This window comes from Trypanosoma theileri (assembly GCF_002087225.1).
Source record: "Trypanosoma theileri isolate Edinburgh chromosome Unknown TM35_Tth_39_V1, whole genome shotgun sequence".
Lineage (NCBI taxonomy): Eukaryota > Euglenozoa > Kinetoplastea > Trypanosomatida > Trypanosomatidae > Trypanosoma > Trypanosoma theileri.
In genome coordinates, this window is record NW_021639881.1 from 92,026 (window position 1) to 106,834 (window position 14,809).

The window sequence follows — 14,809 nt, forward strand, 5'->3', positions numbered from 1 at the left end:
TATATATATATATATATATATAATAATAATAATAAAGAGACACTCACACACTCTAGAACCACACAAAATAAAAAAAAGAGAAAAAACAGTTTTTTAAAGGATAAAAGGAATAGAAGTCTATTCTAATCTAACTATTTTACTTTACTTCTTCTACTTTTCAAGTGAAAAAAAAAAGAAAAACTACAATATATCTATATATATGTATATTGAGAGGGAATACCTCACTTTCTACTCAATGGGATTTAACTGCTGAAGTATACATTTATCTCTATCTGATCTATATATCCTTTTTCTCTCCTTCTCTCTTTCTCTCTCTCTTCTTCTTTACTGATGTATTCTCTTTATTAGACTTGTAGAGATTTACTACACATTATAGTGTCTGTGAATAACACTTTTAAAGGGATTGTTTACTCAAGTCACATAGATACAGTTAGGTATAGATGTATAGATGGGGAGATTGGAGATACAGAATGTACTTCTAGAGAAAGGAGGTATATATATATATTTAAGGATGAATACTACTGATTGATCTACACAAATGGATTCTTTTTGGCCTCTTCTTCTTCTTTTATGATTTGCCGTTGATAACACCTCTCTTTTCTCTGTTAATCTCTTTAAAGACTCCAAATATGTATGTATGAGTGTGTGTGTATTTAATGTTTTTTTTTTTTTCTTTTCTTTTTCTTTTTTTGTTTTCTCTTATACACATATGTGGACTAATAAATATATATATATATATATATTAGTGGTGTGATAGGTCAGCATCTGTAGTACGTACAAAAACTTTATAAATATACATATATATATTTATCTATATATCTATCTGTATCTTTATATATCTATATCTATATAGATAGATATATAGATATATATATATATATATATATGTATATATCTATACATATACACGAAGAAAAGGAAAGAACTAGTACAAAGGCTATCAGTATCCAAGGAAAGAAAACGAGGAAACAAGAGGAGGAAGAATCATCATAAGAAAAAAAAAAAAAAAAGGAAAGTAAAGAAGGAAAAAAAGAAAAAAAAAAAAGAAAGGGAACCAAATAAAGAAGAAACGAATAGAAAAAAAAAAAAAAAACAAAGAAAAAGAATATAATCAAAGACCAACAACAATAACAACAAAGGAAAAGAAAAAAGAAAAGAAAAAAAACAGACAGTTCTCATGTTAAAGGTTGTTCCTAGTGAATTGCAGTTTGGTGCCTTGGCGGTGAATGAAACACCAGCGCACTGTCACTTTCGTGTAATGAATATGGATTCATTAGTGCCTGTCTCTGTGCAGTTGACAGCCACAACAGTGCCGGCCGCCATTCGATTTCAGTTGTGGGATGAAAAGTTACTTCAGTTGATGGAAGAAGAAGATGATGATAATAATACTAATACTAATACTAATAATAGTAGTAATAGTAATAGTAGTAGTATGAGTAATAATAATAATAATAATAACCATCACAGCTATCCTAATTCATACAGTCTTCAAGGGTATACACGGAGATCTGGAGCTCTTTCTCTCTCCTACAATGCCGTATTTGATAGTATTAACATTATTGACAAAATAGTACTTTTACCATTAGAGGTAAAAGATGTGGTGGCAATCTTTCACGCAGATCCCATGCAATTCTCTAATGTCATTCTGCAAGTACCACCCATGATGGTAAGTGGTGCTATTCACTTAACTGCCACTTCACTACCAGTCTCTCCTACCGCTACCACTATATGGACAGAAGGAGAAGGAACTACACTTTTACCACCAGCCACTATTACTAATAATACTAATACTAATACTATTACTATGAATAGTAATACTAATAATAGTAATAGTAATAGTAATAGTAATAATAATTCAGAGAAGAGGCAGGGGGATATTCCTATGAATACTAGTCCAACAACAGATACGAGTAATCCCAATAATCCTCATCCTCATCCTCATCCTCATCATCATGGTAATAGTAGTAGTAATAGTAATAGTAATAATAATAGTGTTAGTGGTAGTATGAGTACGGCGATGATGATGATGATGATGACAAGCACAACAACAACTCATATGAATAATTATGAAAATATGAATGTGAGTAGTAGTGGGAATAATACACTTGTTAGTGCGCGTTCCCCACTTCTCGCCGCTGTGCGATCCGAGACGGTAACACTTCCCTTCAGCGCGAGTGTTTTTCTCTCACTCCTCACAATAGACAAAACAGAACTGCAAACCACCATGGCCCCTAATAAAACACATTTAATGGATTTTACTATCACCAATGCCTCTGCCTTACCATTACCGTTTGTTATTCGTCTACGAACCATTCCTCAAAAGAATTTGGAACTCGCCGTGTATGAAGAGGAAAAGTTTGAGGAACCAAAAATGGGTAAAGTGTTGATGTTAAATAGTTATGCCTCTATGCACTTTACATTGATGCTCCGCACACATGCGAGTTTGGCGGCGTTAACGGCGAATGGTGGGGCCGTTCATTTCCGTCCAGTTCTGCAATGTGATAATTTACGCGATGCGAGGAATTCGGAGTTGTTGCCGGTGTGTGTTTCTGTGGTGGCCTCCGCAGCGGCCCGGGCGGATCTCATTTCAGTGGTGGAGCCGTTGTTGGATTTTGGGGCTGTTTACCGCGGCACAAGAGTGGTGCGGATCTTACATCTCTGCAGTAATAATAATAATAGTAATAATACTACTACTACTAATAGTAATACTACTACTAATAATAATAATACTACTAGTAATAGTAGTGGTGGGAATACGACTACTACTACTACTGCTAATAATACTACTAATACTACTAGTAATAATAATAATAATAATAATAATAATAATAATAATAATAATAATAATAATAGTGGTAATGGTAATAACAAGAGTAATGATGGTAGTAGTAATAGTAATAATAATAATAATAATAGTGGTGGGAATGCCAATATGAATACTACAACGGCTGTTACTGCTATTACTACTTCTGGTAGTAATAATACTATAGTTACTACTAATACTAGTAGTAATAATAATAGTAATAATAATAATCATCATCGTGGGGAGAGTGTGACGGTGCGTTTACTGAATCCACGACCGCAGAACTGTGAGGGTGTACTGACACTTGTGAGGCTTGAGCGTATTCCTAGTGAAAGTAGTAATAATAATAATAATAGTGGTAATGGTAGTAACAGCGGTAATAATACAAATACAGGAACTACGGGAGTTGTGACGAATGTTCCTACTACTACAGGTGGTAGTACTACAACTGTTGTGGATACCGTTATTGCAGCAACAACTACAACTACAACTATTGGTGTTGGTGGTGATAGTAGTAATAGTAATAGTAATAACAAGAATGATAAGAATAATAATTCTACTACCCCTTATCATAATAACATGGATGGTGGTAGTAGTGGTGGTGGGAGTAGAAGTAATAGTACCAGTAGCAGTCAAAGTAGTACTAGTGACACCAATCCCAGCAATAATAATAATAATAACAATAAGGATAATAATAATAATAATAATAATAAGACTAATAAGAATAAAAGCAAAAGAAACAAACGCAATAAAGACAAGAAGAGCAATCATAACAATAAGAACAACAATAATACTAATAATACTACTACTACTACTAATAATAACAACAGCGTTGCTATTGGTGGTGAGACAGGTGGGTTTAATGTAGTTGCAGTGGATGAATTGGTGATTATACCGCAAAAAACACCTGTGCCTGTGGCTATTATGTATACTCCATCTACAGACCGAGAATGTAAAGGCACATCAAACCTCAGATTTGAACTTGAGCTTGTGGTTACAGCAAGTGGAAATAGTAAGAGTAGTCATAATAACAGTAGCAATACTAATAATAATAATAGTGGTAATAATAATAATAATAATACTAACAACAGCAACGACAATATGAATAGAACGACTAGTACTGTTCTTGCTACTGGTACTAGTGCTACGACTATTACTACTACTACTACTACTAATAATAATAATAATAATAATAATAATGCTAACAATACCAGTATTAACAATAGTAATAATAATAACAATAATATTAATAATAATAGTAGTAGACAACAACAACGTGTGGTGGTGCGGTGTGTGGCGGCTCTCTTCACCAGTACCATTGTGGCTTCCCAAACAAACATAAACTTTGGTGATTGTCAAGTAGGACAAAGTGGTCGTTATACCTTTTCTATTGAAAACCCTTCACCTTTACCTACCACTGTACATATACAACTGCGAAGTAAAATTGTCTCTATTGAGGGTGTCCAGCCACGGCCAGCGGCTACAGGTGGAAGAGAAACTGTAGAGGATTTCTCTATTGCCCCACATAGTAGTTTACCCCTCACATTACGTATTACCCCACAACGTGTAAATCCCACATACCGTAAACAATTAACTATTGTCAATGTATCGAATCCAGCAGAAGATCGTCTTATTATAAATATTGAGGCAAATAACATGGCACCCAGTGAGGCAAAACTACATAATGAACTCTACACATGTGAATGTAAACCCCCTTGTGATGATGGTGGAAGTAGTAATAGTAATAGTAATAGTAGTAATGGCGGTGGGAGTAATAACAGTGGGGGTGGAGTGGTAGTCGTAGGAGGAGGTGTAGGCAGTCATCATCATCATAATAGTAGTAGAAGTCTCACCTCTCCACTCTGTGCTATTTTAAATGTTCCTCTTATTGTCGCCTACACTTTATATTCAAAAGTGGATTATCCATTGGTATTACAACTGGAAAGCACAAGTGTAGAGATTACAACCTTTTATTTGGAAGGAATGATGGCCGCAGAGTTTGAGGCACTCGCGGCGGAATTACGTTCGTATTGTAGTTGTAGTGGAGATACCAATATACTTCTTCAGGAACAACAGCAACAACAACAACAATCGTCAACATCATCACCATCACCATCACCACAACAAAAAAGCCAACAACAACAACAACAACAATCTCAACAACAACAACAACAAGAACAACAACAAGGGCAATCACAACAACAAGAACAAGAAGGACAACAACAACAACAACAACAGGGACAGTTAACACCAATGTCATCACCGCATCCACAACAACAAACACAACAAGGACAAGGACTATCACAACTCCCACCATCACAACAATCTCAACAACAACAACAGGAACAACAACAACAACAACAAGGGCAATCACAACAGGGACAATCACAACAACAGGGACAATCACAACAACAGCAAGGACAAGTACAACAACATCAACAACAACAACAAATGCAAATGCAGTTACTTGAACGTGCAGAGGAGGTGCGGGATCGAGTTACGAAGGCTCTTCGTCAACATGCTATCACTACAAGAAGTATTACACTTGAACCACGTAGTAGTCGCACTGTGTATGTGCAGATCTACCGCACAACTGGTAGTAGTGGAGATACCGTAACGAAAGAAGATGGTGTCAATATCGCCGTGGAAGGAATTGAGGTTCCACGGTTTATGCGACTTTCTTATCGACTGTGTGCCACACGTTTTGAACTCAGTGGACAGAGAACAAAGAACTTTGGGGAAGTAAACATTGGGGAACGTAAAACGACAAAACTGCCTATTGTGAACCAATGTAATTCTCTCTTATTACTACGTTTAACCAAATCAAGATCTGTGGCGGCGGGTTATTTTCGAATGGAAAACTCAGATCGAAATTCCATCTATTGCCGTATTCGTCCATACGCTACGAAGGAAATAGAATTATCCTTTTGTCCAGGTATTAAAGGAACTGTTGGAGAGCGTATTCAAATCACTAACGTTCTGGATCCATCAAATGAAGTGACAATGACAGTAAAGGCAACCGTTACAAAAGCAGAGACATTTGATATCAGCCCACATTCATGGAGTTTCGGAGTTGTTAACGTCCCATTATTATTACAACAACAACATCATCATCATCAGTGTATGAATAGCAACACAGTTAATCCTGCAATGATAACAACAGGCACAACAGTAATGGGAGCTCGTGAAGATAATGGACCATTAGTGGCCCGCGTAGGTGCACGTTTTACCGTATCCAACACCAGCAGTTCACGTCGAGCATTACGACTTAAACTCGATATCCCTATGCATATACATAATAGTAATGTTGGTGGTGGTGGTACTGGTAGTAATAACACCAGTAGTCTCAGTGTGCCGAGTGTAGAAGCCGTTGCGGGGCCTGTTGATCGTTTCTTTAAGTTTGAAGGTGTAGATGTACGTATGCAATTAGAAATGGAACATGGTGGGTCAAGTTCTGGATCTTCTCGTAAACTAGAGGAGAAAATTGAGAAACTTGAACAAAAACTAAAGATTTATCATCGTAAGAATAAAACGGATAAAGTGGCAGCGGCAATGCGACAAATTGAGGCACTTAAACGGGCTCTTATGGGAGAAGAAGTGGATCTCAATGCTACCTCGCAACAAGAAGGAACAATGGGTAATAATAACAATAATAATGAATCCCAACAATCCCAACCACAACGTTTTATTGAACTCTCAGAAAGTGAGGATGAAAAGGCACAAGTAAAGCCTAAAGGGCGTTCATTACAACATCCGGAATTACTTTCTCTACTTCTTCGTGATGGTGTTGCATTACCTGAAATGAATGCGGGAGAGTCTGTTATTTTATTGCTTGGTTTAACCTGTATGCGAACAGCGGAGTGGATTCCAGCCTCACAGAGTGGAAGTATTACTTTTCTATTATATGAAACGAAAGATACAGAAGCCAATCGTCTTATTCCTGTTGATATTACACTTGTACGTGCGGAAGGTGGATCTGATGGGGAAACTCCAGGAGCTCCAGGAGTATCCACTGGATTAGATGTACAAATTATAGGTTCACAACAACCATCACAACAACAACAACAACAACAAGCATCACGATATGCTTTGGAATCATTATCTCATTCACCTTCTGGAGATGGTGTATTATCATTTGGATCCCAACCGTCTCCTTTACCAGTCATTTCAGCAGCTCCATCACGTATTGCATTGGAGTGTGGGGATGGTGTGGTGTCTGCTTCTTTTATGGGATGTCCAATGACGATTGTGGGAAATTGTATGGTACAGGAAACCTTTAGATTCTCTATTGTTATCGTAGCGACAGGGGAAACTTCTGTTGTTGTGTTAGAACCCATTCGCTGTTGTGAAAGAGGTGGAGTAAATAATAGTGGTAGCAATAATGCTAATGGAGGAGGAGGAGTAGGAGGTAATGGTAGTGGTGGTAATAATAACAATAATAATAATAATAATAATAATAATAATAATAATAATAATATCAATAATGCGAATATAAACAATTCTGGAATAGCTACAAATGGATTATTTTTCTCATCATTACCGTATTCATCCGTAATACCAAGTACATTAGATGCCCACTTTAAATTTACACCACGTAATGGTGTAGTGCGTGCGGATGAATCCCTATCTATTACAGTAGAGTGTACTCCATACAATATTGGACTCCAACGTTATTTTATTCCTGTAAAGAATTTACAACAAACAGGGGAAATAAAATATATGGTAGTAGAGGTAAATCCTATTATGGAAGAAAAAGGAGATGGTGAACAGCAGCAACCTTTCTTTTTACAAGCTTCACCTCAAGAATTACTTTTACCAGATATTATCTTACCATGTGATGAAACTCGACTGGAAGTGCAATCCTTCTTACTACGTAGTCGTCTAACAGTACCACATGCATTACTTGTACGTTCAAATCGTCCATCGCTTGTGGCTCTCTTTATGGATGCGAAATGTACAATACCACTTGTAAATCCCATTCAACGTATATTGGGAAATGAGAAAATTCGCATTTATGTTCGTTTTCATCCTTGTGAACGTACACGACGACATGTGAGTCGTATTGTGACAGCTGGTATTCTCATTGAAGCTATTGCAGCTATTTCTCATACCCATGGTAACCACACTAATAATAATAATAATAATAATAATAATAATAATAATAGTGGTACTACCGCCGGTATGAATGCGGGTGTTGGAAGTAATACTAATATATCTACATCTACAACAATGGGAGTAGATATGAACAGTGAACGTGGAGGTAGTCACTATACGGTTCTCGCACAAACTACGGTACGTGTATCTGCTCGTATTGGCAGTGGTGAATTACGACTATGTGAATCCCATTTGGATCTCGGTAGTGTTGCCCCACACATACGTGTGGCCCACGCCACTTTACAAATTGTAAATCCCTCTGATCACTTCACCGTACGTGCACGAGTATCGGCGGGAATAACACATACACAGATTGAGAAAACAGAACTCACACTTGTGCCTGGTGGAGTTGTGGAAGTACCTTTTACCATGCAACTCACCGCTCCTGGATTATTACGAGAGTCATTAACTGTATTTAATCTCAGTTGTAAACAAAAACCACTCACAGCGGATGTCTCTGTATTACGACATGATGAAGCCATATCCGCCGTTGTTGTGGAAGAAGGAGAAGTTCAACAAGAAGTAGATGATAATAATAATGATAATGATAATAATGATGATAAGGATGATAAAGAGCATGAGAGAAGAAGGATAACCCAACGACGAAATGATAAAACTGAACATCCACTTCACCCACAACCATTATGTAGAAGTATAAGTGATGGAAGTACGGCATCTCTTCAACAAACACCCATTGTTGTTCTTCCCATAGCGGCTGTTGTTCTCGGCGAGGATGGTCTCTTTCGACTCCACACACCCGTTACGAGTACAGCCCTGCAGGTAACTAATCACAGTCCATGGGATATCATTCTCGTCGCGAAGAGTAATACTCCACTCTTCTTTGGATTACCAGATCCATCATCATCATCATCATCAGGAACAGCAGCAGCAGCAGGAGGAGGAGGAGGAAGTATATCCATCACTCCTCCACAAACAGCACCACTTCCACTACCACCATCCGCATCTACATCTACAGCAGTTCCAGTTCCACAACTACACGCAGAGGATACTGTTTCTCCTACAATCTCAACAACAACAACAACAACAACAACAACAACAACAACACCGGGAGTAACAGGAACAAACTTATCACAACACGCATATCCACGTGGTCGTGTACGATTAGAGGCAAGTCACACAGAGGCAGTCGCATGGACACTCACAGCAGCTCCTCAACTGAAACCACAGGAAGTGAAACGACTGGAACAATATGAACTGGTTACAGTGGAGGCAACAGCAGAAGTGTATGTGGCTCAGATCACAGATGAAGCTGTGGCGTATAACTATAATGCCATGGTTTTCCCAGCCAAACGAGTATTACCAAAGGTTGGACAATGTGTATTGTTACCAAGGTTTCTATTAAGATTCGCATTAAGTGAAGGACGAGCGGAACCAGCACAGATTGATCTTGGTGTGGTTGGTATTCAAAAGAACATTGGATCTGTAAATAATGGTGAAGATGAGGGATTACCGTACTATTATGAGGGAAATACAAGAATTACAACTGCGATAGGTAATAATACTACTAATACTAATAATACTACGCATTCTATCAATCCCTCCGTATCACGCTGGATGTATGGTGGTAATGGTAGAAACAACAGTACTAAAAGTACACCAGCAACAATACACTTAACCAATATGTCTCCTTTTTTACCATTACGTTTAAGTATAGAGTGTGCACCTACTGTACGTTTTATGAGTAATCGTCTTGTGGTTCCACCATTGCAAACCGTTACTGTAGAGGCATTTCTTGAATTAAAACTTATTCGTTCACAAGGTCCATTCCGTTTTGCTGTTTTCTTTGTAAATGAACTAAATCCTGAAAATGATATGGTTGTGTATATAACAGGACAACACTATGTGAAGGTTTTTGAACTTTCTTGTGATGGTGTTATGGATGATGTACGGGATTCCCTCTCTATGGCCCCTTTACGTGTAAAGGATATTTCTGCCTTTACAGATGCGGATAGAAATATATCTACTACACCTCAAATCTTATCAGAGAGTAAAATTACAGTAACGGCAACAGAGCCCAGTGTTGCAGAGGTCTGTTTGCGGGTTACCGAGAATCCAAAATTAGAGGGATTGATTCAATTACAGGCACTACAGTATGATGCCGCTGCGGCTATACAAAAAATTGTTTTTGGACCTGCCAAACATGCAACCACAAATAATATGAATATACCTATGAATAATAATGTTGGTAATAATAGCTGCAATACGAACAATATGAATATGAATAATAATAACAATAACAATAACAATGGATCTTTTTCTACTGCTACTTTAGCAAGTATTCCAAGTGTTGGATTATCTGCTGTTACGACCACTACGAATACCACTACGACGACTACAAATACAAATACAAATGCGAATACCACAACTGGAATGGGAAGTATTGTAAACAGTACAAACACTGGAGGAGTATTAGGAGTTGTTGGAACTTCCACCGCTTCCCCTGCAGTGAATGCAGTAACCACAGGAACTCCTGCAATGGAATCTCTGGTAGCTCCACTACGACAACGCGAACAACAATATTTTCGTCTACGTTGTATGTTGATAAAGGAAGACTTGGTGTCCCTTGCAAATGCCTTCTTTGGTCAACGAAAAAGTAAACGTGTCGATATTTGCCGTGAACGACAGGCATTAACACTGGATAAATTATCCGATGTGGAACGACGACGTGGAATGAGTTCCCCAACCATGTGGCTTGGAACTCTCTTCTTTTCTAATGCCTTAACCGGCGGTGAAGAGGAGGTGCAGGTGTTTAGTACATTATCATCATTTCAAACCTTTACAGTATCCTCAAAATTAACATTACGACCCCATCGAACGACAAGAATGACAACAACAACGGCAGCAGCAGTAAGTGTAGGAACTCCTCGATTGTTGTTAACATCATCCTCATCTCCAGTACTACCATCATCATCATCATCATCATCATCATCATCTTTTTTATCATCTATACTATTATGTGGTCAACAAATAACGCTATCCACTACCCCACTATCACAAATATATGTAGGGGAATTAGTGATATCCAATCCATGTATTTCTCATACCGTGACTCTTTCCGTTACGGCAGTGAAGGATCGTCTCTATCATGATAGTGTGTCGATTTGGTGTCTTTCACTAGATGATCTATCCAACACACCGTTATCACCATCACGACGACAACAACAACAACAACAACAACAACAAGAATCACCTGCATCTGCAAAGATATCATTATCAGTATCACGTAGTAGAGAACGAGTTAATCCCACACCTTTGCCGAATAATGAGAATGAGACGAGCAGCGCAACGAATACGGAAACTTCTATTGGTATGACCACCACTACTACTACTATTACTACTACTACTACTACTACTACTAATAATAATAATAATAATAATAATAATAATAACCGAGATGTATCATTCTCAGCATCATCACCACCACTGTCAGTACCAACACCAACCGCTACTACTAATACTACTACTACTACTAATGAGACAACCGATAATATGGAAGGGGCAATTGTGTTTCTTTCGATTCCACCACAATCTACACAACGAATACATGTGGTATTGCGTGTAGAGATGGGCCGTTATCCATCCAATGTGGAACAAACCATGGCATTAGCCCTCTTTGATGAAAGTGTACCGTGTAGTGCGGCCGTCGTTCGCATGACACTAGTTCCTATAGAAGAGGTGACCCATGAAGAAGAGGAAGAAGAAGAACATCATCATCATCATCATCGCCATCATCATAATAATAATCAACAACAACAACAACAACCATTGGCTTCACGTGGTTCTATGCGGCAATTGGATTTAGAGATATACCGAGAGAATACAAAGGATGGGGATAGAATCATTGAAACTACCACTACCACCACAAGAGCCGCATCTCCTCTTGCCGTAGCGAATGTCAGTGGTACTGGAGGTATATTAACTACTACTATTAATACTAATCCTACTAATAATAATAATGCTACTATGACTACTACTACTACTAATATGAATACGACTAGTGGAGGTGGATTAATGACGGTATTACACTCACATGATATTTCTCAACTTCCATCCACACCATCGCGTGTATTAACATTACATGGTAATTGTCAACCTGTACCCGACTGCAGTGGTGCATATGCAAGTAGTTTCTCCTTTGCAAAGGATTCCCCACCCGCAACAGAGATTACTATCCGTAATAATCTCACAGACTCTGTAGTGGAGTATAATGTAGTAGTCGTCTCACAAGGACCAAAACCATGGTTATTATTACCAAGTGCAACAGCAGTACTGGAGCCAGGAGAGACACAACCATTGAGACTTAATATTCTCTCTACAGAGCCTGGATCCTTTGTGGGGTATGTGAATATCTTTAATAATGCGGTACCAAGTGAGATGCTATTACTACAAGTGAATGCAGATGTGTTTGTACCAACATCAGGTGAAGGATTATTTGAGATTCTCGCCTCTAACGGAGAACGTATACCAGCGAATGCGGAACGGCAAGTATTTGTTGGACGACTTTTCGGTGATAACTCTGTGCGAACCTATACAGCCTTTGAAATTGTTAATCATTCCTCTGCCCCATTAGAGTTTCCTGTTGCGGTGGTAAAACCTTTCCGTATAGAGTTTAATAAGGTACCAACTGAAGATGATACGATTGGATTTATCGCCCCAACAGAAACTAATTTTGATGTAACTCCCAACTCTAATACGAACAATAGTGTGAGTAGTAACAAGATGAATAATAATAATAATAATAATAATAATAGTAGTGGTAGTGGTACAGATATGATGACGCAGGCTAGAGATAATAATAATAACAATAACAGCAGCAGCAGTGGAGGAATGCCATTGCGGAGTCCAGAAGGTGTTGGGAATGGAAGGAATAAACAACAACAACAACAACAACAACAACAACGTAAACGAAGTGGTGGTCATAGTAATATTATAGACAATCGTCCTCTCTGTGATGTACGGTTGTTATTATGTCATCTCAACTGTGTACCCGCTATGCGTGGACAAAAGTGTTTTGTTGTGGATCCCCAATCCCGCGTGAAGGTGGCTTTTCTTCTTGTATGTGATCAACTTCATCTTCCCAGTGGTTTGGCTGCCTGTGGAGAGGCAGCAGTTGTATTAAAATGTAAACAAGCACGAGATGCACGATTTGTTTTTCGAGCTCGTTTTGAAGTTTGTCGTTCATCTATGGATGTAGAGAGACGAGTATTCTTTAGTGCGGCAGACGACTATACACAACAGATCTCTATAAGGAATTTACGATCACGTGAGATACGAGTAACATATCGTACCTTATCGCCTATTCTAGATATTATTGTAAATGATAAGGATAAGGCACCTCCACTATTACAATCACCATCACGACGAGATAATAATAATAATAATAATAATAATAATAATAATAATAATAATAATAATAATAATAATAATAGTAGTAACAATAATAATAATAATACTATTAGTATTGAAGTTGGTGCATCTGCAGTTATTTCTGTACGACTGAATATTGAACGTTTTGCGGCTTTACGTAATTGGGGAAATCTAAGTGATCTCACCGCTGCTCTTCCAACCATATGTGAACATTTAGTTTTATTAAATGAACGTAATCCAAGTGAACATGTACGGGTAGAGTTATGTCATCTTCCACCAAATGTCTCTCCTCTCACCAGATTACCCATGTGTTCTGTTTTACCTACCACAGCCTCTTTGGCCTCTACTGCACAGTCATTTATGAGAGGTGTTAAAGTGGGAAAACCTTATTTTAGTGAAGAACGACTTTTTCAATTTGTTCAACGTTTTTGGTGTGTTCTTTCAGAGGCTTCCGATGTATTGATAACAGAGTTTCAATACTACATTGCACCAAGAGGAATTGAACTTCCTGCGAGTTTGAGTTCCATGATTGCAAATAATAATAAAAATACTATTATTACTACTAATACTAATAATAATAATAATAGTAGTGGTAAGGATAATAATAATAATAGCAATAGTAAAAGCTATAATAGTAACAGCAACAGTTACAGTAATTTAGGTGGTAGTATTAATAGTGGTGGATCCATTACCTCTTGTTGGAAAGCCCTACACAGTCTGTTGGTGGATCTCACTTGGTTAGTGGATGAATTACTTCTTTGTTCGATTCTTCTTCAGAACGCACGTTCAATTGAGGCGTATAGTGTTTTCCTTGCGGAATCTATTACCAATCATCCTTTTCTCTGTACATGGCGACAACAAAAGGCGAATCTCCCTTCCACATGCATCTTTGCAGTGTTTGGACAATACTTGGAGACTATTGATGCCTTACCTTGCCCAACACCATCCACTGATTGATGGGGGAGGAATAAAAAAAAAAAATGAAATGTAAACCAGAAAATAGAAGAGAAAATAAAGAATATATATATTCGTATGGATAGAAGAATGGAAACTAAAGAGTTTAAAATGAACGATTATAGTATGTCTATGTTTATCTCTATTTACGTGAGTCTATATCTATTTATTTATTTATATGCGTGTTTATGTGTGTGTGTGTAGTTTCTCTGTTTTTTTTTTCTGTGTGTCTCTTCTTTGTTTATTTATATTCTTGCTTATTTCTTGTTGATGAATATCAGTTTTTCTCATTGTTGTTGCCCAGCATTCGATTTTACCTCATTGATTCTTTCTCTTTTCCGATAATATTGCGGTCTTAGAGCGTACCATTCCTTATTATTATTCTTATTATTATTATTGTTATTAAGATTATTATTATTATTGTTGCTTATATTACTGTTTCTTCTACTTCTTCTTCTTCCACCTCTGTGCATACATACGTACGGTTAAGGAAAGAGAAAGAAAAAAAAA

General features: G+C 37.6%; 1 protein-coding gene across 1 annotated transcript; it reads left to right on the top strand.

Annotated features, from left to right (window-relative positions):
* Positions 1-1,177: 1,177 nt before the first annotated feature.
* Positions 1,178-14,302, top strand: TM35_000391360 (uncharacterized protein; the record flags this gene model as incomplete). Its single annotated transcript, XM_029029652.1, has 1 exon — positions 1,178-14,302. One exon carries the CDS (start codon positions 1,178-1,180, stop codon positions 14,300-14,302), a length of 13,125 nt encoding a protein of 4,374 aa, XP_028879028.1.
* Positions 14,303-14,809: the final 507 nt, after the last annotated feature.